The sequence below is a fragment of the Lepidochelys kempii genome, chromosome 6, assembly GCF_965140265.1.
Source record: "Lepidochelys kempii isolate rLepKem1 chromosome 6, rLepKem1.hap2, whole genome shotgun sequence".
Lineage (NCBI taxonomy): Eukaryota > Metazoa > Chordata > Testudines > Cheloniidae > Lepidochelys > Lepidochelys kempii.
In genome coordinates, this window is record NC_133261.1 from 27,452,481 (window position 1) to 27,474,464 (window position 21,984).

The window sequence follows — 21,984 nt, forward strand, 5'->3', positions numbered from 1 at the left end:
ACCGATTGCCATTGTGGAGCAGCAAAGCCAGCTTTCACGATTTATTTTTTTTAAAGATGTCACTGAAGAATAAAAACATGCCATTATTAAAAAAAAAAAGTACTTGGACCATTTTTTGTTTGCTAAAAACAAAGTATTTCCTAGGAAATACTTTAGATATTTTCAGGACAAAATCCTCTTGAATAAAAACTCGAACCACATCATTGCACTGATCTGTGCAGTGATTTGGGCCTGATCCAAAGTTTGTCGTACTCAACAAACTGATTCAGCGAGATACATGCCACTTTTCTCTCTCTATAATTTCCCACTTTTACTTGTGGCTCCTCTGGTGAGTGCACTCATGTACCCGGTGCTGTAGACAGCTGTTGCTGTGTTAGCCACCGGCTTGCCTGTATCTCTGCTCAGAGCAGGTCTAGACAGAGAGAGTGTCAACAGCAGGTGCATTTTTTATTCCCATCAAAATCACTGTGTGTCCCCCAGTTGATAACGTGTCGGTTCCTGTACAAGTGCACATGGAATGACATCCCTCAGCTGTTCATGGTCATCCCTCGATGATCCCGAAGTCAGCTGCAACGGCTGAACCCTGGGCTTCTGGATCTAAAAGTAGGAAGCCACCAACGTTTGAGCCAGAAGACCAATCCCATTCGTGCGGAGGCAGTAACTGACTCACAAACCTGACCTGGGCTCGTGCTAATGTTCTAAAAGTAGCCGGGCAGACGGCATTTTGAAGTTGTGGCTCGGGCTAGCTCTGGAAGCGGGCTGGGCTGCAGAGCCTGAGCTCCGGGGTAAGCCACAACTTCAAAATGCCGTCTGTCTATCCAGCTATTTTTTAGAGCAGGAGCACAAGCCCAAGTCTGTTGACCGGATTGGGAGACTTGCTGCCATTGGCTGCGTAGACGTACCCCATGTGGTTCAACCCCTAGAGATGGACAAAAAGACACATTGGCTAGGCTACCACTCCTACCATTACTGACACCACTGGAACTGAACTTGTGGTAGTAATCGTGGGGCATTTAAGAAGGGGGAAAGGATAGTGAAGGCAAGGCTGAAGCAAACTTCTGTTTGGTGTTACAAGTAAGAAAAAAAGACAAACGCTACACGAGTAACTGTGCAATTAATACCACTTTGTGAAGGCAACAAATAAGCCTGTTCCCTCGGACACAATGGATTGCTAAGTCAATGTTCTGTATAAGGGACAAGTTGGAGACCTTTTGCCTTAGCAGATCCCCATTGTGTTTGCGTCCTGCAGGCAGACATGGGGCCACGTCTGGGTTTGGAGATGAGAAGACACAGAAACCAAACCCAGGATGCTAGACCAGAAATATAATCTTTATTATTCATATGTGAGCAGCAGCATGACTCTGAACTGAAAAATAAATTGTTTTTCTTTACACAGACAGACAGATCCATCCACAGCAGCAGCAACGACAGTGAGAGAACCATTCATTGAGGCATTAGTATACACAAATATCAGTGAATAAACTAAAGGCTGAATCAGATGAATCTTCCTCCTCCTCCCTGCCCCAGGACGACTCCTCCCAGCATGCTTCATTTAAAGGAGAGTTAAAACAGTGACCAGTTGCTCGTTCATTCTCCAGGTCATTCTTATACAAACTGCCTCCACATGTCATGAGGCCTGGGGAAATGGCACTGTAGCTTTCAGACCTGACCCCACAGAGCATTTAGGAACATGCTTCACTTTAAGCACCTGAGCAATCTCATGATGGGTGTGATCCAACACAACTGAAGTCAATACAAAGATTACCACTGGTGGGATTACCTATGTGCTTAACGTTAAGCTTGTTCTTAATTGCTTTGACTGAATCAAAGCGTCAGACACTCCTGCTAAAGCACCTTTGACCACTCGATGTTCCCTTTACTCAGCCTGCTTGCGTGCTGGGAGAGGAGAGAAATGGGACAATGGAGCTACAGTAACTATATATATTTAGTTGTTTCTTGTATTTGAGCAATGTAAAATAATTAAAATCCTCCCTTTTGGAATGAGCGCCCTCACTGGTAGGATGGCAGAATGCAGGCTAGCGTACCCTTTTGAGTTATTATCGCTCTGTGACTGAGCAGGCAGAGCCCGGAGGGCCCCCCCGCCCCCCGAGTAAGTCTGAGAATGGGTTAAATGAGTGATGTGTGGTGTTTGCATTAAAACTCCTTAATAAGTCCCAGTGGGAGGTAGGAAAACAGAGCTCAACTGTAGAGTTGGTTTCTTCTGCCCTCCTTCTAATTATCTTTATCCTAGGGAAAATACAGTTGAGGTATTTATAGCTTGGGCTAACATGTTGGTGGAGTTTTCCTTGGAGCTAGAAAAGGCTGTTTGCTGCTAGCTGTCAGACTCCATTTTGGGTAAGATGGAGGGGGCCGACTGGCCAGACTCCATTGGGGTGGGGGCTAAGGGTCTATAGAACTGGCTACAGGGCCCAGGAAGGTCACTCCACATGAGGAATTCAGTCTAGTCAGAAGGCTGCTCCAGTTCTGGGGTGATGGTTGTGGTTAATATAGCTCAGGAGTTCACTTCTACGCGGGAGGCTGACAGCACTCACAAGCTCATCCCAGCTTGGAAGTTTGGTGTGGCTCAGATGCTTGTTCCAGCCTGGAAGTTTTGTTTAGCTCAGGAGCTTGTTTTAGCTGTTGGAGTTTACTCCAGCCCAGAGAGCCCAGCCCAGTTTTAGAAGATTAATTTGGGTTAGGAGTTCAGCTCAAACTAGGACCTGGAGCTGGTAGGATTCACTTAGAAGCCTTTTTGCCCTCCCAGGGGATTGAATACAGGGCAGCTGCTTCTTCATGAAGCTGCTGTTGGGATTTTTTTTTTTAATTAAATGAACATGTTTCCTGTGGGATCTTAAATGAAAAATCCCTTATGTCCAACATTTGTAATGGTCTCCTGACTTCTTGTGCTCTTAATTCCATTAATTGCACTTGAGTCTGACCCACAGCTCATGTATAATGACTGTAGTGTGACACTGTATTGGGGACTGACCCAAAGCCCATTGTAGGCAATAAGAAGACTCCCAGTGACTTCAGTAGGCTTTGGATCAGGCCCTTAACCCTTCCATCTTCCATTCAAACTGGATCATCTCAAAATACAACCATTCCTCTTTAAATGACTGTGGAGATAAAATGGTGGTGGGCAGCAGTACAAACCCTAAGAGAGAATGGGCTGAAGCTATTGCCCAGGGCCTGGCTGAAAACACAGTGGCAAAGTGCCGGAGCAGCAGCCATCTCTGTGATGGTGGAAGGAGGAAGCACCCAGTGGCAGAAGGGAGGGAAGGAACACAGTTTTCGTATTAACTGATTACATTCAGTGCGTCAATTAAGGAGTGAAGCTCGTCTCGCACATTCTCCAGAGAGTGGTGAATCTTCTGCGAGTTGTCCAGGAGCTCAATGCTGTGGGTGTACGGATCATATTTCACCGAGAAGGGTCGCTTGATGCGTGCCGCATAGCTTCTGTAGGGAGAGGGTAGAAGCCAATGTAATGAGTAGAAAGTGGCTGTGAGTGGGTTGAAAACAATGGGGGGCGGAGCATATGCTGCCATGAAATATCTTCGAAACGGTCTCTCTGCTTTCAATCACTTTCCATTTTAACTTTTGACAACTTCAAAAAAAAAAAAATCTGCGCTTGTCCCAACATCAAGGTTATCCCCAATGACCGTGGCAGCGATGTAGTCTCGGTATATCCCTAGTGTATTTCCATGTATTGGAGTCACTCCTGGGATAATTTGTTCCTGCACATTTCATTGGGCTAAGATAACTCTGAAAACAAGGTTAAAATGTTGCCTTAAGTCAAACGTGAAAGTGAATTTCGTCTGGGAGGATGTTGGTGTAGATGACAAAGCACCATCCATTTTGGCATAGGGCAAAGTGACTAACATCCACAACCTCAAAAGGTATCTAACCAATTATTTTAATGGGAATTAGGTGTTTAAATACTTTTGAGGTGTTAGGGTGTTTGGAGACTGAGCGTTTGTGTTCATGGGGAAGTTTATGCTGGTAGAAGGCAGCATGTGAATAGAAACTGCTTCTCCATGTACCAGCATAACTCCTTGTGTGGACACTCTTATTCCAGAATAAGAGGGTCTTTTTCTAGTCTATCTTAGGTCACTTTGGAAGCAGTTTAAACTAAATCAGAAAAAAAAACCATACTTATTCTGCAATAAGAATGTCCTCATGACAAGATATACCTGTATAACTATAGTGATTTAGCTATAGCTGTATAATTAGACCAGGCTGACATCTCATGTAGAGAAGCCTTAAGTAAAATTTTGAAAAGCACCTTAGTGACTTCAGAACCAAAGTCCCATTGATTTTAATTGGGGCTTAGGCTCCGTAGGTACTTTTGAAAGTCTTGCCCATAGTTTATAGTCTGCTCAGGAATGGAATGGCAGCGAGTGTTGCAGGAGAGAGGTACATCTGGAGATCTGGAACCAAGAGTGGACCATGGGGAAAGAGAGGTTTTGTTGTCAGAGCTCTGCGCATGAAGGGGAAGTTTGCATAGCTTCTCTGTACAGCGTCTTGACTCAAATCAGTACTTCACTCTCAATTAGTAACCCTGCACCTGACTCCACATTAACCCATTGACTTCAGTTGTAGGTGTAAATGCTCAGCACCTCTCAGAAATCAGGTCCATAGCTGTCAACCTTCTAAAACCCAAAATGTGGGACAAAGACCTAATAAAGATCACAGGATAAGTTAACAAACAAAGGCCAAGATTGTCAGAATTGGGTGTCTGAGGTTAGGTTCCTATGCCAATATTTAGGCACCTAAATAAGTGACATGATTTTCCACTACTGAATAAATATGGACTTAGGATCCTGACATTAGACATCCACATTTGAAAAACCGAAAAAAGCTTACAGTGATTGGGGAACAAGTTTGTTCTACTAAAGAGAGTATTTTTGATGAGGCCCAGTTACATGAGTCATTATTGCTGATGGCAGTAATTGACACTAGTAAACAGGTAACAGCAAGTTCATGTGGATAGAGGTGGACAGGGGACTGACTGAGTGGGATGATGAGCACCCAAAGCATAAGAGAACTAGAATAACCAATAGTGTTAAACATTTCACCTTGCTGCCAATATTTGACTGAGATCTGTAATACCTGGTTCACCTGCATCTTTTACTGATAGGCTTTATAGTATCAAGTAATATTTATCTTTCCTTAGGTTCTGGCACCCTCTTGTGGTCTTTAAAATGCCATTCACTTGCAGTTAATTTAGGGAAATGTACTATCTTCTCGACCTGGTTGAAAAATTTTCAACAAATCAGCATTTTCCAACAAGAAATGTCTGCCTGACTCAGAACAGGGACTGCCTTAATCACTAGGCTATTGGCTACACTGACATGGACGGGTCAGTCGGTCTCCCTTGTTTTTTTTCCACAAAAATATTTTTTCCCAAAGAAGTTCTAGTTTTGTTCCAGTGAGGAATGCAACTATATGTCGAAAATTTTCATTAAATGGGGTTCTTGTTTTCTGGCTAGATGTATTACCTTCCTCTCTCTCCTAACTATGCCTCTATTGATCACCATTTTTCATTGTTACTCGGACTAGAATTAATAGCTCTTTGAAGGGTGGCTCAAGAGATAAAAAGAAGCTCTGACAGGGCACTGAAGGAGTTAACATTACTGACAATGGTGGTCTTATTGGAACTGCAGTGGTCTGCTGCAAATTGGGATAGGGAGAATCCTGGGGGAAAATATTAATAATTAGAAATGTGGGCCCTTTGAGGATCCATATCTCAGAACTTCTTGGAGATCTTGCTTCTCTTGGTGCATAGAAACACAACATCCCCTCGGTAGGTAGCTTCATGGATAACTAAATAGCTGCCAGATTGTAAAATCTTTTTGTTCAGCATCTACCATAATGGGGTCCTACTCCATAACTGGTGTGGTGTTGTGGAGTGCATTTCAGGGGCTGAGCTTCCCAGACAGTATGGACAGGGCACTGAAGCTCTTGTTATGCAAGGCTAGTTGGAACCTGCAGAGAATAAAGCAGATCTCTTGCAGACCTGACGCTTAGGCTCCTAAAAACCTTTGTGGACCTGAGCCTGAGTGATCCCTGAGCATCACAAGTGAGGCTCCTAGATGCTAGGGTAATAATAATACTAGTGAAGTAACCTCATGTTCAACTCTTGTGTAATACCTCAATGGCCTTTCAGTAGGATCAGGCCTTAAGGTATCTTCCACCAGTGAGAGACATTCTAAGCAATCCTCTATCCACACATGTGGGTTTCTCAAAACTGCAGATGGATAATTCGTTATCTGGCAGTAAGAAAAGAAACCTCATTTCTTAAAGAAGGCAGCTGAGAGCGCTTAAATCTTGGTTACTGAGTCCTGAAGGCCTGGAAGTGATGCTAGAATATTTTAACGTATTCAGGGGTTCCCTAAAGATTCTGGCTTAAAAATGGCAGGTTCTTAGCACATTATTTAAAATGAAGCATTCCACCTTCAAGATGTCCTGGGCCTTTACATTGTGTAATATTAAAAAAAAACACCTTTTCTTTGCTAATGGCTAAAGGAAATATACATTTCCCCCGACACTAAATAGAAAAATGATTGTGCCCAGGAGAACACACTTACACTCAGTTTTTTGCATGGTCCAATAGACTATTCAGAGCGGCCCCCTACAGAGGAAGGAATACAGTCCTGCAGCACCTTCTAAACTGCAGCCAGATTCTCCTGCCCATCATGGGTGCTCACTACTCACACAGTTGTATGTTAGAGCTACCGGCCAACAGTGTGGTAGGAATAGGGCACATAAGCCTGAAGATCCCGGGGAAAACTGGGCCACAGACGTTGGGATCCCCAACCAGCCATGAGTCTGGTCTCTGCCATACGCTGCAATAACAGCATGGCTGGCAGATGTGCCATATCACCACTTAGTGTGGAGCTGGTCACTCTGTGACCCTTCTGATAGGAGTCAGGTAGTAGAGATAGAAGTATGCATTCCTTTAGCTCATTCAGTCCGCCCTCCATCTCACTGCAATTGACAGGTCTAATGCCTGTGAACGATTAAGGGTTGGACAGGTGGGCGCTGTGGCCTAGTGCTTTGAGCAGAGGTCTGGGAGTGAGAATTCCTGGGGTTTGGTCTTAGCCCTGCTGCGTGAGCTTTGCAGAATTGCTTTAACCTCATTGTGCCTTAGTTTCCCTACCTAAAACTGAGGCAAATATACTTACCTGCCTGTAGGGCCTTGTGAGGCCTAATTAATTATGGTTTCTAACGTGCTTTGAGGTCATAAATGGGGACTTTCAGCTAAAGTACCAAGTATTGTTATGAATGATGCAAGGAGGAAATCAGGCCATGATATAATTAACTGTGTGTACTTAGTTGCCCTGGTAGCATTTCCATTCTGGAGCCTACCTGAGTTTGTCTTTGGCATCACTGAAGCTTTCGGATACAAAATACACTGGCTGGTAGTTCTGATCCTGATAAGGCTGCACAGCAGCAGCATCTGGGTCAAAGTTCCGGACCTCCGGCTCCTCCGACAAGGAGTGCTGAGGAAAGCACGAACAAAAGCCAATACTTAAAGGAGGGGAAGGAAGTTTGTGTACATGAGAGAGAGAGAGAGAGAAATGCGGAAAGTAGATTAGCTAAAGAAACTGGAGGTATGCAGAGGGAAAAGGGGCCCTTTTCTGCAACGTGTCTGAGAAGAGAAGGACAAGGTAGGTTGAGACTTACTATTAGCTCCCCATAGGAGGATAGGAGCCCAGCTCCATAAGCTTTGATTATTCCATTCTGTTTGCAGAGCCCAAACTCCACTGTAAACCAATAGAGCTGCGAAGGCAAGAGAAAAACAAGCAAGGAGTCACTCCTCCTCCCCCTCCTCTTTATTTTCCTTTCACCGCCCCGCAGACAGTTCAGATCAGAGAACAGCCTTCCTGGGGCTGTTAGATGGGTTTGGAAGGAACCAGAGAGGTCACCGGCCACAAACCCCAATCAGATAACTCATACGCTTTGGAACACCTTGCATCTCTCTAGCCTGTCTGCCTACACTGTGCCCATCACTGTCATGTCTGACTTGTGTTGACTAATTGAGACCTTCTCAAGAATAAATCACGCCTTCATAGCTGGTCATGAGCTGCCTGTTCCCTCCCCCCCCTTTGGAAGATCCGAGGGGCATGGTGCCACCCTGTTTGGTTTCACTGCTGGAGGGAGTGAGACAGACAGCGAGTTAATGGTCTTATTGGGGTCCCCAATAGTATGGGGCACCAAGCAGTTGCTTGTGTTACAGGTGTTTAAGGCCAGCTAGTTCCGATGTGGTTCACGCATCTCTCTGGATAATGTACAAAATAATCTGGTTATATCACTGAGCATTCAGCATCAACAAAATACCTTTGTGAATGGGCCTTGAAGCTGAACTTGGTTAGGCAGACTCAAAGGAAAGGGATATAACGTAACCCAGCTCCGGAGATTTCTTTCGATGCTATACAGTAAATCCCACATCTTTGACAGCATGATGCCAGTTGATACAGAACCGTGAGTGCCATTGTCCATGAAACTTAATGTGTGGCCGGGTGAGCTCTGCTCAACCTTGGCCTTTTGTAATTGACCTCTATCACTGCGGGTGAGGTAGACTGTGTTCACAGCATTCACTTCAACAGACGCTGCAGAGCCCCATGACTAGGCCCTGCATGTTTCATGGGTGGTAGGTGACGCTCTGGAGAAGGCCACCTAAGAGGGGAACCAGAACTCTGTGTTCTCCACTCACATGCTCCAGTGGTGTCATGCAGCATGCCGTGTGGGAAACAAGCCAACAGAGGCTCCCCGGTGACACATCTGCCCTTTGGACTGAGCGAACATGAGGGGAGAGACAATGAAGACATCTGGAGACAGGACATTAGTGACTGATCTTAAGGCCTCTACCGAACCTATATGGAACTCAGGAGAAACTGTCCCATTTCCTAACTAAACCACATCCTCCTGAATCATCCCAGCCACTAATACCCAAGGAGGAGAAGGAGCTCACCAGTTCTGCTAAGGGAACAGGGTTCCCTTCAGAGTAAAGGAAAACTTACCGTTGCAAGTTTTTCAATCTCTTCCTCAGTGGCTCCCAATGATGCCAGGCCAATATCCTAGGAAGAGAAGGAAGAGGGTTAAAGAGTAGACATGGTTTGCACCCAGAGCCATTTCAAACCAGTCAGTTTCACTAATGGCTTTGGCTTCTGGCCTACTCAGATGCCACTCATTTGATGGACTTCTCACACCACCCGCTAGTCAGCAGCTCAGAAACCAGCAGCAGGGTGGCACTACACTAATTCTGAGCTCGGCCTGTAGCAGCTGCTTCGGTATCATTTCCTCTAGCACCTCACGCTACAGAGGCTGAGAGTGCAGGGGGAAGAAGCATGATCTCGTGGTTAAATCACCGGGCTGGGATTCAGGAGATCTGGTTCTATTTCTTGGTTTGCCACAGACTCCTTGGGCAAGTCACTTAATCTTTTGGTCCTCTGTCCCCCATCTGCAAAAGAGGGATAATACTTCCTTTCTCTCTGTCTTGTCCATTTAGTTTGTAAGCAGAAATGATACCACACCTCACATTCCGGGCCCTTGATGGCCTGTCTCCACCTCCCTATCCTCTCTCATTCAGTATCAAGATGTCAACTTCCGCCTCCAATCAGCGAATGTCAGGCTGTGTCAGCCATGTGTTACATTTTCAAACAAGGACCTTCATGCTTTCTTCCAAGCTGACCCTCCTGCTTGGGAAGAGCTCCCCATAAACATCTGTAAAGCTGCCTCATTATTTTCCTTGAAATCTGTCTTTAGAACTTTCCTTTTCCACGATGCTGACCAAAAAACGTGAAAACAGTTTGGCTACTGGTGCCCTGAGAACACAATCTATCATGCTGACCAATACTGTCTCATTGTTTCCTTGTACTCCCCCAGCTGTCTACAGCCCTCTGTCATATTTAGACTGTAACCTCTTTGGGGCAGAGCCCTTCTTTTGCTCTGTGTTGGCATAGCAACTAGCACAACAGGGTCCTGGTCCATGACTAGGGCTCCTAGTCAATAGTGATAAAAATATTACTACTACTAATGATTTAGGTGGCCAGTTACCCATCAGAAATGAACAAAGAGTAAAAAGCACAGCCTGAAGTAGAGAGGGTACAAACAACCTGTGGACTGAAATACAGTCACACCATGTCTTTGAGGAACAGTTACCAAGAATGAATATGTTCATAAAATGCAAAGTTTGATTTGTGGATAATTGGGGTGGGGAGGCCTAAATCCATTGGATAAATTGTTTGCTGTGGTCGATATTCTGTCTAGCTCTAGTCCGTGATTCTATAGCATGCCCTACAATAACTCCTGCTAGGGCAATGCTAGGAGTAAGCTCCCACACAGCTACTATTCCCATGCCTTTCCCAACCATACTGCTGGGAAAAATTGGAAGTGAACTGGCTCCCCTATAGCCAACATAACTACACAGATCCCTGAGTAACCCTGGTGGGAGAAATTGGGATTGGAATAGATTTGAGTTCTCACACCATTCCCTAGAATGGCTTCTGAGCATCAGGACCCATTGCTGGGCTTTCAGTGCAAGGAACCACCTGCCCTAATTACCTGGGAGAACTGTGCGAACGTCCTGTCGGCCAGCATCGGTACGTGCCCCAGAAGTTCGTGACAACAGTCCCTTCCATTGGAAAGAAAAGAGGAAGGATGGATTAGTCACTGCTAGAGGGCTGAATCCCATTTCCTGGCTATACACTGTGTCAGGAGCAGTGTGAGGATAGGGAAGATTCTGCATTGTACCCAGCAATACTCACGGCTCTGGGGAATGCATGGGTGAGGATGCATGGCGGATGTACTGCGTACACTGGAATACCCTGAAGGCCAAGCTGGATAGAAAGTCACGTGCAGACAGCAGGCCAGCCACAGGTCGGAGCTGGAACCCAGTTCTCTCTGAAATAATCCAAGCCACCACTTATCTATAGGGCCCTACCAAATTCACGGCCATGAAAAACGTGTCACAGACCGTAAAATCTGGTCTCCCCCTGTGAAATCTGGTCTTTCGTGTGCTTTTACTCTATACTATACAGATTTCATGGGGGGAGCCCAGCGTTTCTCAAAGTGGGGGTTCTGCCCAAAAGGGAGTTGCAGGGGGGTCACAAGGTTATTGGAGGGGGGTTGCGGTATTGCCACCCTTACTTCTGTGCTGCCTTCAGAGCTGCGTGTCTGGAGCGGCAACTGTTGGTTGGGCGCCCAGCTCTGCAGGCAGCAGCGCAGAAGTAAGGGTGGCAATACCATACCAGGCCCTCCTTACCTCTACTCTGCTGCCTTCAGAGCTGGGATCCCGGCCAGCAGCCGCCGCTCTCCAGCTGCCCAGCTCGGAAGACGATGCCACCGCCTGCAGCATTGCAGAAGTAATGGTAGCAGTACTGTAACCCCCTCCCCTACAATATCTTTGTGACCCCCTCCCTGCCCCCCCCACACCCCCACACACCTACACACAACTCCTTTTTGGGTCAGGACCCCTACAATTACAATGCCATGAAATTTCAGATTTAAATGGCTGAAATCATGAAATTTACTATTTTTAAAATCCTATGACCGTGAAATTGACCAAAATGGACCCTGAATGTGGTAGGGCCCTACTTATATAGTGAAAGTCCTTTGAGCCGAGTCTCAGGGTGGGGTGTTCATTAGTCATGATAGTATTATCAGCACTTACAGAAAAAGCGATGGTACTGTAAGTGAATGTCTTCAGTTTTACCTTGGCAGACCTAGCATATGTACTTGCAATAGGCAGCAAATTCCCTGCAAGCCAAGAGGACATGGTGACTGGGCAAATGCTGGAATTCACCACTGGGTACAATGGAGTCCATATACGAAGAGTTCAGTGCTTGGGCTCTCAGTCCCAGCCCACACTTGCCCCTACATTCCTTGAGTTGATTTTCACTCCTGTGCTGGGAACACACATTTCCACTCTAGACCTCCCCACAAATCCTTCTTTGCACTTCTGACCTAGAAGCCCATGCCTCAATGCACTGACTCCTGCCACCATCCTGAATTCTCAGACTGGGGCCCAGAATGCTCGCTGGCTCCCTCCCTCCAGAGGAGTACACATTCTTGCATGAACCCCTTCCCCCCCACTCCTGGAGCACACTAGACCTCTCCCTCATTTGTACTACCCTACAATCCAGTTCAGGCTGTTGGCCCCCATAGCAAGCACTTCTTTATCCTAACCTCCAGTTCCCTCCTCCAGACTCACACTCTGCCTTGCAACGCACCCCAGCCATTCCATGGATTTACATGCTGATACCCACGACACTGTGATCCCACTCCTGGCCCTGGAATGCGCCCACACCCACCTTTCAGGAAGCGTGAGACATCCTCCAGTTGAGGAATGTTGTTCTCGCTGTAGCCACAGAATCTCTCTAGCAGGTGAAAGGCTTCCAGGTGCTCTTTGCAGGCATGAGTCGGGTACAGACTCTTCAGTGTGGTGTAAACCTCCCTCCTTCAGAGTGACAGATGGGAGAGAGGGTGTGAATTCAGGATCTAGCCCTACCGGCCTTTGTTGCTCCTCTCATCAGGACAGACAAGACCCAGGACACATTCTGCTGGAGTTCCTCTCCCTGTTTTTGTTTGTGTTTTTGTTTTTAACCCTTGAGTTTGTATCTGTTTACACACACATGCTCGAGCACATGTGCACACGTACACTCTCCACCCAAATGCTTCTTGCTGACTGTGTGAGTGGAGAATTCAGAGGGCACCTTCACAGGGACAATTCCTGTATCTGAAGATAACTAACTCAAGGCCAAGGGTGCATCAAGAGAGTTCATTCTATCTGGGAACAAAAATCCAGTCCCAGGGGCTTTATCTGTTTAAAAAAGTCACACTAATGATAGACAGTTAAGAGAGACAGCAGAGGGACAATCCAGAAAATACACATCAGCAGCTCCCCCTATCAGTCATCTTCTCATTAGTGGTCCTTCCCACCATGGGTAAGTCTACATGGCAAACAGAAACCTGCAGTAGTGAGTCTCAGAGCCCAGGTCTACAGACTCAGGCTCATGGGGCTCACGCTGGGGCTCTAAAAGCAGCAGTGTAGACGTCGTGGCTCTGGCTTTGAAGCCCGACCCTGTCCCTAGGCTTGGAGGCTCACTGCTGTAGGTTTTAAAACAATTTAGACATACCCTAAGTGGAGCCTCTGGAAAGAATAAGAAGTGGACCTGTAATGGACTTTATGTACAGCCCTTAGAGAGGAGGAGCCGCAGAAATTGATTTATTTCAGAGTAACAGCCGTGTTAGTCTGTATTCACAAAAAGAAAAGGAGTACTTGTGGCACCTTAGAGACTAACAGGGTCAGGTTTTCTCACACGCTGCACCACTTTCTCTGAGTTACGAACATTAGCAACATCTGATGTTCTTGTTCTTTAGGGATGGGCCTCCTGGACCCTCCCACTTAGAATTCCCTTAGCTCCCAAGGAGTCCCTTGCAGACAGTCAGAGCTCTTTACAGAGAGGCAATTAGGCAACATCCACACCTTCATGATATATTTTTTAAGACACTCCACCACAACCATTCTGTTCTCAACTTCCAGTACTGGCCCCAGTATAAACGCACTACTGTTTTCTGATTTCTCTATTTGCCCAAGGCACACTCCCCCACAGCTGGTCAATGGGACAAAATCTTTTATTTCTTTCATGGTTCCTAATTCAGCCGGATGGAGTCAGAAAGGATTTTACATTAAATCAACACTCACCAGGTAGCTATCTCATCTGCCCTGTACTCCACTCTAGGGATTGGCTCCCCGCTGCAAGGCAAACATGGGGTTAGGGGCGATGGGAGATGGGGAAACACAGTAACAACATGCTATACACTCTGGGGCCCCAACCTTAAGAAAGCTTCCCCTCCCTTTGAGAAAAGAGCGCTAAGTTTACGATGCACAATATCTCCACACAGTATAATATGGATTAGACAACTTTAAACCTAACACATGTCTAGCATATGGGGCATAGGGTTAGCACAAGTCTAGTAGGAAACATATGGGTCATAAGTAGAGTTGGGCCAAACTTTTTGATCAAAACTTCTTTTCAGCCAAAAATGCAGATTCAGTGACACCAAAACTTTTAGTGAATTTCTGTCAAGCTTGTTCCGTTGTTTTGATCAAAATGAAAGCTAAAAAAATTCTAGAAAAATGGAAACTTTGTTTCAAAGGTGCCTTTCATTTTATTTATAATTTTTTAAAAATATATTATAAATGCTCAAAATCAAAACAAAATGTTTTATGGTGGGCCAAACAAAACAACATTTTACAAGTATTTTGATTTACTGAACCTGTCAAAAAAACTTCATTTTTGTGCCCCCCAGAAATTATTTTTTTCTTCAATTTTTCAGACTTGCCAGCGAAAACTGGAAACGCTATTAGTTGCTCAGCTCTGGTCATAAGGCTAATTAGAGCCACAGCTAGTATATGAATGTAGGGCTAGCATGGGTCGACCTGGGGCTTAGAACTGAACATAGGGCTAGGGGGGCTTTAAACTAGCAGCCACTGCGGGAGCTGCTAAAGAGTGAAAGCCTGCACGTATGCTCCAAACATATGAGCCTCAACGTAGCTTGAAGGTAAAGAATCAAGGCAGCAAGGGCCGTAAGGAGAAGCAATTCTTCTATTGCCTTTACACCAATGCTAGAAAGCTGGGAAATAAACAGGAGGAATTAGGCTCATTTGGTAGGAAAAAACTGACGACTGGTATGACTGAAACCTGGCGGGAGGAGTCACGTGACCAGAATGTTAAAATCACTGGACAGCCTATATTTCCTTGACAGGGTAAAATGTCTACACTTGGCGCTCGGGGTGCGATTCCCAGCTTGCGCACACAGATTCACACTGGCTTGATGAGAGCTAGAGTGTAACTAGCATTGTAGCTGTGGGAGCATGGGCAATGGCAGCATGGCTAAGTGGTGCTGAGAACATGCCCACAGGGCTCAGGCCGGTTTGGTCTTGGCACAGCTAGGCAGTGCCACTGCCCATGCTACCACAGCCATGTTGCTGTTTGGACTCGTGCTAACGCTCATCAAGCTAGTGTGAGTCTGTGTATGCGCACTGGGAATCGCAGCCCTTGCTCATAGGGTAGGCTTCGCATGAAGGGGAGGGAGCGACACGCAGCATTAAAGATACTATTGGCTACTTCAGTTACTGACAATTCAGAAGGACGGGAACAGGAATGATTATGGATCAATGTTCTAAGTGATAAATCACAAGAATTGTATAAATAGACACAGACACACACACACACACACTTGGTGCTTTAAGATGGACAATTCCCCAAAGCTGACAATTATGAGTAAAACTGAGTGGGAGGGGAGGAAAATTTTAAATATCAAAATGTGACTGCCCACAATACCACAAGAAGTCTTTTTTTGTTAAAAAAACATCCTGGAGAAAAGGAAAAAGAAAAGTAGCAATATATATAGAATAGAATAGAATTACTACTTTTCTTTTATATATATATATATACACACACACACACACACACACACACACTCACACACAACACACACACAGACAATGGGGAAGTTGATAGCAATGAATACAAATGGACAGTTAGAAAATGCAGATGATTGATAAGGGAAGCTCAAGGTATCAATGGAAAATGTGTGGCCAGTAGAGGTAAAGATTTCCTTCTTATTGCCCTTAAATATACTAAAACAAACAAAATCCTAACATTGGGATAGACCTGGTGATAGATAAGGATGATAAAATTGTCAATTATGATGTAGAAAAGGCAGAAGTATTCCATAAATAATTTTGCTCTGTATTTGGAAAGAAGCAAGATGATGCATTCATGCCTTATAGTGATAATGAAATAATTTCTATTCCATCAGTAACTAGGGAGGGTGTTAAACAGCAATTATTAAAGTTAAATGGTTAACCGATGGTTAAAAGGTAATTGTAAATGGGGAATCATCATCTTGTTAGGGGAAGTGTGGCCCCCAAGGGATCTGTTCTTTGCCCCATGGTATTCAATATTGTTGTCAATGATTTGGAAGAAAATACAAAATTATTGCTGATAAAATTTGTAGATGACACAAAAATTGGAGGAGTGATAAAAAATAATGATGTGGTCAAGTCGGTTATAAAGACCAGTCTGGATTGCTTGGTAAGATGAGCTCCAAGTGCAATGCTGTAACTAAGTGGGTGGGCTGAGGTGGGGTGGGGAATGCATTCCTTGGATGCATAAACAGAGGAATATTAAGTAGGGACAGGGAAGGTACATTTGTATCCAGCATTAGTGAAACCATTGCTGGACTACTGTGTCTAATCCTGGTATCCATGCTTCAGAAAGAATGTTGAAAAATTGGAAAAGGTTTAGAAAAGAACTACAAGAGTGATTTGAAGTCTGGAAAACATACCTTATAATGACCTAATTAAGAAGCTCAATCTATTTAGCTTATCCAAGAGAAAGTTTAGAGGTGACCTGTTTGCAGTTTATAAGTACCTTTATGGGGACGGGAGTTCTGATAGTAGGTGGTTCTTTAATCTAGCAGAAAAAGATATAAAAAGATCCAGTGGTTGAAAGCTAAAGCTAGACAAATTCCATCTAGAAATAAAACACACATTTTTAACAGTGAGAGTAATTAACCATTGGATCAATTTACCTAGGGATGTGGTGGTTTCTCTATTACTTTAAGTCTTTAAATCAAGACTGGATATCTTTCTAAAAGAGATGCTCTAGCTTGGACTAAAGTTATGGGCTTGATGCAGAAATTACTGCATGAAGTTCTATGGCCTGTGTTATGCAGCAAGTCTGTTCTGGCCTCAACATCTATGAATTAATGAACATGCAGATTTTTAAACATGGGAGGAAGCTGAAATGAGTGCAGAAAGCAGAGGAACTGAGAAAAGAAATTGGAAAGGGAGAATGGAAGGGCAAAATAATGGACAGAGAAGATAAGTTGACAGAAGACAGATTTATGGAAGTAGCTTAATGAGTTCCCAGCAGGTGGCACTGTGCGATGAAATTGCTCCTACACATACGTTTGGAAAGTGTCTTACTGCTTATAGTGGAAGGCAATTTCTGCTATCATTTTCCTTCGCTGCCGGTATGCTTGGTCAGAGAATCCCTGTGGCAAAAGGGAACAGAGAAGAAGCATTTAAGTTAGTTAACATTTCATACAGGAAAGTTCTCTCATTTCCCACACTACCACACACACACTTAATATAGGCCCTACGGTGTGGGAGATATACACACCCGCACATTAACAGTTAGCAACTGCCCCTCATTACAACAGAGGCCCCTCCTTTCATACCCATAGGGAACTCCATTCCCCATCTCAAAGTGAGAGCTCTGTATTCTCCTTCTAGGGAGAATTGGGCCCTGCCCCAATCCAGTGTATGTCCTGTCTGTTCATTTTCTGAGAAGCCAGGTCCTTCAAGCCAAACACAAAGTATCTTTACTCCGTCTCTGGGAAATGGATTCTGAAACAGAACCAGTTAAAATTTAGGCTGGATAGCCATGACAATTTCCTCAGAAGTGAGATCTTTTGGACTGGGGAATAATCTCCTTAGGAATGTAGTAGAAGCCCCATCTCTTGATCAAACTAGACTAGACAAAGCACTGAGGAATACAGTATCCTGCAGGAACTAAACCTGTACTGGCTACAGGGAGATAGACAAGGTGGGATTACAGGTAGTGCTAGGCCAGAAATGGTTTTCCCATCCTAGGAAAATGTTTGACACTTTGAAAATCTTTTTCCTTTCCCAATTTGGATGAAAAGTCAGAATCTCAAAAATATTCATGTGCTGACTATCCCACAAAAGTTTTGGTTCAAGTCTATCAAAACAGTCCCTTTTTGATTTTTATCTTTTTGTATTTTAAGCCCCGCTATAATTAGCTTAAATTTCAAAATGAAAAGTCCTTTTGAACAAACAAACAAGCACCCCTGCCCCAAATTTCTTATCTTCAAAATGGGACATTTCAACAATTTTGAAACTTTTTTCAAACATTTTTTTTAAAATTAAAGATGACTCCAAATGGACCTTTTCCTGAAAACAGTTTTTTGGTTTTGCAGAATCAACATTTTCTGATGGAAAAATATTTTGTCAAAAAATTCCCAACTAGTTCTAATCACAGGTGCTTTCCATTTCTCTGCTTCTGTTGGAAGACACATGGCTGGAAATTGAGGATGTCTGAATGCACCAACTCACTGGGTGATCCAAATCCAAGTCTGGGTCAAACTTGGTGACCAAGTGGTGACACTTGTCCAGTTCAGAGATTTTTCTTGGAAACCAGTAAACTGTAAAGAGAAATAAGACCATAGAAGTGAACGTTAAGCTAAGTATATCTCATGCCAAGTGGAGGAGATAGTCATAGCACACACATGACCTGATGTGGCACATGCATAAACACATGATCACGTCAATTCCAAATGATTTAATTGCTCATGACACCGCTGTGCTTCAATGACTATGCTCCATGACTGCCCATGAGCCCGTCGTATGGTACACCTATCTCACAGCCAGATATAATAAACTGACCTCCATCACATGAGCAAACATGACTTCCCTTTCAACCTCCCAGCACAATGACAGTTTCTGACACAAGGAAACTACTTGGAAAAAAACTGGCTTTCACTCTTAGCAGCTTCACCCTCCCAAGGGTAAAATAATACATGGTCACTGTAAGACACCTAGGATCCTGCATTACCCCCACACACCTCTCACTGCTTCTGTTGATGAAGCTCAGGTACATCAAGGATTAGGTGATAAGGGAACAAATCCATTTTACCAGCCTTCCCAGGCTTGAATGTACATAGGGAACAATCATCCAATGACTTGGACCAGGCTATTCACCTGCATTGCTAGGTCAGAGAGAGATCATGCATCACTGATCAGCTAACACTGAAGAGACGGAATTACAAGGAATGCAGGGAGATAATAATGGCCCCAGATTAGCAGAGTGATACCCAGGACCCAAGGCATATGATCTTCTGACGCCAGGTATAGTAAGGAAAGCCCCCATGACTGATCACTTTTCCATCATCCCATCTTCTGCTCTCCTTTCTCTTTGTGTCTGTTGGGCACACTTAGCCAGAGTTGTTCCCTATCTAGTCCAAATATAAAGGCTGAGCCAATATCCTGTTTAAATCACTTACCAATTCTTGGAGTGCTGGCATCTCACCAGGAAAAAAATTAAAGCTCTTAGTGACTTTTCCTGATGAACCTCCAGGGCTAACTTACCCTTACCACCCACCTAATGGCTGCTCCTGGAATGAAAGCTGAGAGAAAGAGAGAAATCCTCTGATCTTAGTGCTGTATCAAAGTAGAATTCTTGCTCAACTAGAAAGGATTCATTTTACTAGCCCTTAGAGACAATCAATTGGTCACTAGTGTCTCTCTAGTGTAGAAAGAGCACCCTCCAAACACATGTGGGGTTACTGACACATGGATAGAAAGGTCAGAAATGTAAAACAGACATCTGGCTAGAATATGCAGGGTGGAAGCTGTACAGTGCTAGGTGTTGGGTATTACATTTCTAATCCTGATGCTCTTCAGACCTGGAAGAAGGAATCAGACACCTCTTGAAAGGGGTGAAGGTGAGAGAGAAAAGATGGGATCTGAGGAGCTTGCTGGGAGGAGTATTCTGGTCTAGTCTAGTCTATTCAGACCCCTGGCATGTGAGTGCTGAAATCCCTGGGCCATGGTTGCTAAATTTCAATCTTCATGTTTGACTTGGGGGAAAAAATAAAACAGCTGCAAGTTCCTTACATTTGTCTTCCTTAGTGCTCCTCACATCTTCTGACACCCTTTTGATGGAGCTCATGAGAGTGCTGACATCAGAGCTATGGACTTCACACCGTACAAAATATTCCAGCTCAGTGGTCCCGGCCCGAGGCTTCCTGCTGGGCCTTGTCTCCAAGTGGTGAATTTTAGCTTCGAATGTCTTTAGAGGGTGGAAGAGGGGAAAGATATAATGTAAAAATACAGGTGCTGATAACATTGCATTGCAAACATTCCAGCGGGTGAAATTAAAGTGGAGAAGAAAGTCCAGAAACACAAGCTCTTTTCAGGATGCCTGTGGGGTAGGAGCATGGGTATTTCTGATCCTGAGCTGGGAACTCCTGAAACTAGAACAGGACACTTTCCTGTTAATTCCATCCCTTTTGTATACTGTAATGTGAGTAGGTTGAAATTCTATGACTGAAACATTTTCCCATTACAAAATGCCATTACATCATAATGGACATTTTCTGCAAGATTAAACCGCATTTTGTAATGTCAAAAATTTTGCGCAATAAAATGTGAACCATGGTGACGTATTTTTCAATTCTCCAAATTGGGAGAATCAAAATGAGAAAAATTATTTTGAAACAAAATGTCTCATTTTGAAATGGTGATTTGAAACAAAAATTTTGCTTCAATTTAAAATGTCAAAAATTAGCCTTTCCTATTTGAAATTTTTAGAATTTTTTTAATGAACTTTTTCAGTATTTTGGCTTTCACTCTGATTCGGGTAAAAAGTAATTTCTAAATGGCGGCATTTCCTGTAGATGGAATATTGCCCTCCTCAGACTGTTCTAATTGTTTCCAAAGTGGCGAGGCACCAAAGTCAGTCAAGAAGCACAAGTTCTCGGCTCAGAGTGCGCAAACAAATGGCTGCAATTTGTTGTAGTTGCAGAACCTTATTACTTATGTTGAACAGCTGCAGTACACATAAGGAAGTGACATTCCACCAGTACACTTCCTATCTCTCAAATGCCTATAATGGGCATGGAAGTCAGCCAGTGTTACTCAAAAGGAAGCAAAACGCGAAGTGAGGATATAGCTTTCATTTACCAGGCAGTGTCTGTCCTGTGCACTGGCCAAGGTGCTGAAATAAAGACAGTGAAGACACTGACAATGCTATACATCATTTATGAGTTGTCTTTTCTCTCTGAAAGAGCTACAGGGTCAAACGCACTGAGTGGCTCTCTTTCCAAAACACAGTCAGTTTTTCATATGTTACACCCAACTCCTCTGAATTCCTTAAGGATCTTATACCACAGCTACGAAATCTCAGTCAAGGAAATTCCTTCACAGACTCTTGTCAAAAAAGCTACCGGGATCTCTCAAGAGTAATATGAAGAACCACCACCTCTGTCCTTTCTCACCACCCACACGAGCCAGCAGGTCTGCATGCTACTTCCACTGTCTTCCCATCCCCTCTGAGCCTGGAAGCAATATTCTCACTCTAATCTCCAGCATGTTAACAGGTTGTGATACTGGTTGGCCATTGGGCTGGCTCACAGAGCATTGTGATTGGTTTAGCTTCCCTTCCAATACCTTGACTCCTGATACATGGAAGATCTAATAATTAACTTCCTTCAGCTCCATTTGGAGTTAATTACTAGATACTTATGAAATCATAAATAATGGGAAAGATTCCTCCTTTGGCTCCTGTTATCTTTGTTACCCAACAAAGGGAAGGCAGCAGCATCAAAGGAGATCAGCCAGTGGTCATGCTGCCATTGGAACATCTTGCTTCTTGAGAAGAATTGGAGCTTGGCCTCATGCCCTACCCTCCAATCTCAGTGACAGAGCTAGGTGTGCTGCTGGGTGCTTTGGGTACTGGAGAATCCCAAAGCACCCGCTACGAGATCCCCAACAACAGGTACGAACTGGCATAACTCCATTGAAGCTAAATGGACCTAAGATGAGTTACACTAGGTGCAGATCTGTCCCATCATTCTAATTCTTTTATTAAACATGAAAGAGAGAGCCCCAAAAGTCAGATATCTTAACAGAGTTTAACTAGCTTATAAATTAGTCTGTTTCTCACTAGCAGCACTCAAGTGGCTCATTTTCTCTGCTGTCTCCAGACTAACTGAATGCAGGTGCAAGCTAGAGTTTTAACTCAAGCTATCACATCTTTTGCTTATTCCCCAGGCATTTGGATATAGGAAAACAGACTTCATTTTAGTGCATGTGCTGAAATGATTAATTTAGATGGAATAAAGGAGCCCAAAGAGTTAAAAGTGTTAACATGACCCTGGAACGCT

The 21,984-nt window shown here is 44.2% G+C and overlaps 1 protein-coding gene across 2 annotated transcripts in view; it reads right to left on the minus strand.

The window, feature by feature from the left end:
* Nucleotides 1–1,308: 1,308 nt before the first annotated feature.
* The window catches only part of TH (tyrosine hydroxylase), a 32,174-nt gene continuing 11,498 nt past the window's right edge, over nt 1,309–21,984 (minus strand). For both annotated transcript variants that reach the window (XM_073347256.1, XM_073347255.1), the window contains 11 exons: nt 19,715–19,889; nt 18,155–18,243; nt 17,003–17,070; nt 13,709–13,759; nt 12,315–12,460; nt 10,770–10,905; nt 10,567–10,636; nt 9,024–9,080; nt 7,687–7,782; nt 7,369–7,502; nt 1,309–3,456 (listed from right to left, as the gene is read on the minus strand). In XM_073347256.1, coding sequence (XP_073203357.1) covers nt 3,297–3,456; nt 7,369–7,502; nt 7,687–7,782; nt 9,024–9,080; nt 10,567–10,636; nt 10,770–10,905; nt 12,315–12,460; nt 13,709–13,759; nt 17,003–17,070; nt 18,155–18,243; nt 19,715–19,889 — 1,182 coding nt within the window. In that variant the 3' untranslated portion in view covers nt 1,309–3,296. The remainder of the gene's footprint in view (nt 3,457–7,368; nt 7,503–7,686; nt 7,783–9,023; nt 9,081–10,566; nt 10,637–10,769; nt 10,906–12,314; nt 12,461–13,708; nt 13,760–17,002; nt 17,071–18,154; nt 18,244–19,714; nt 19,890–21,984) is intronic.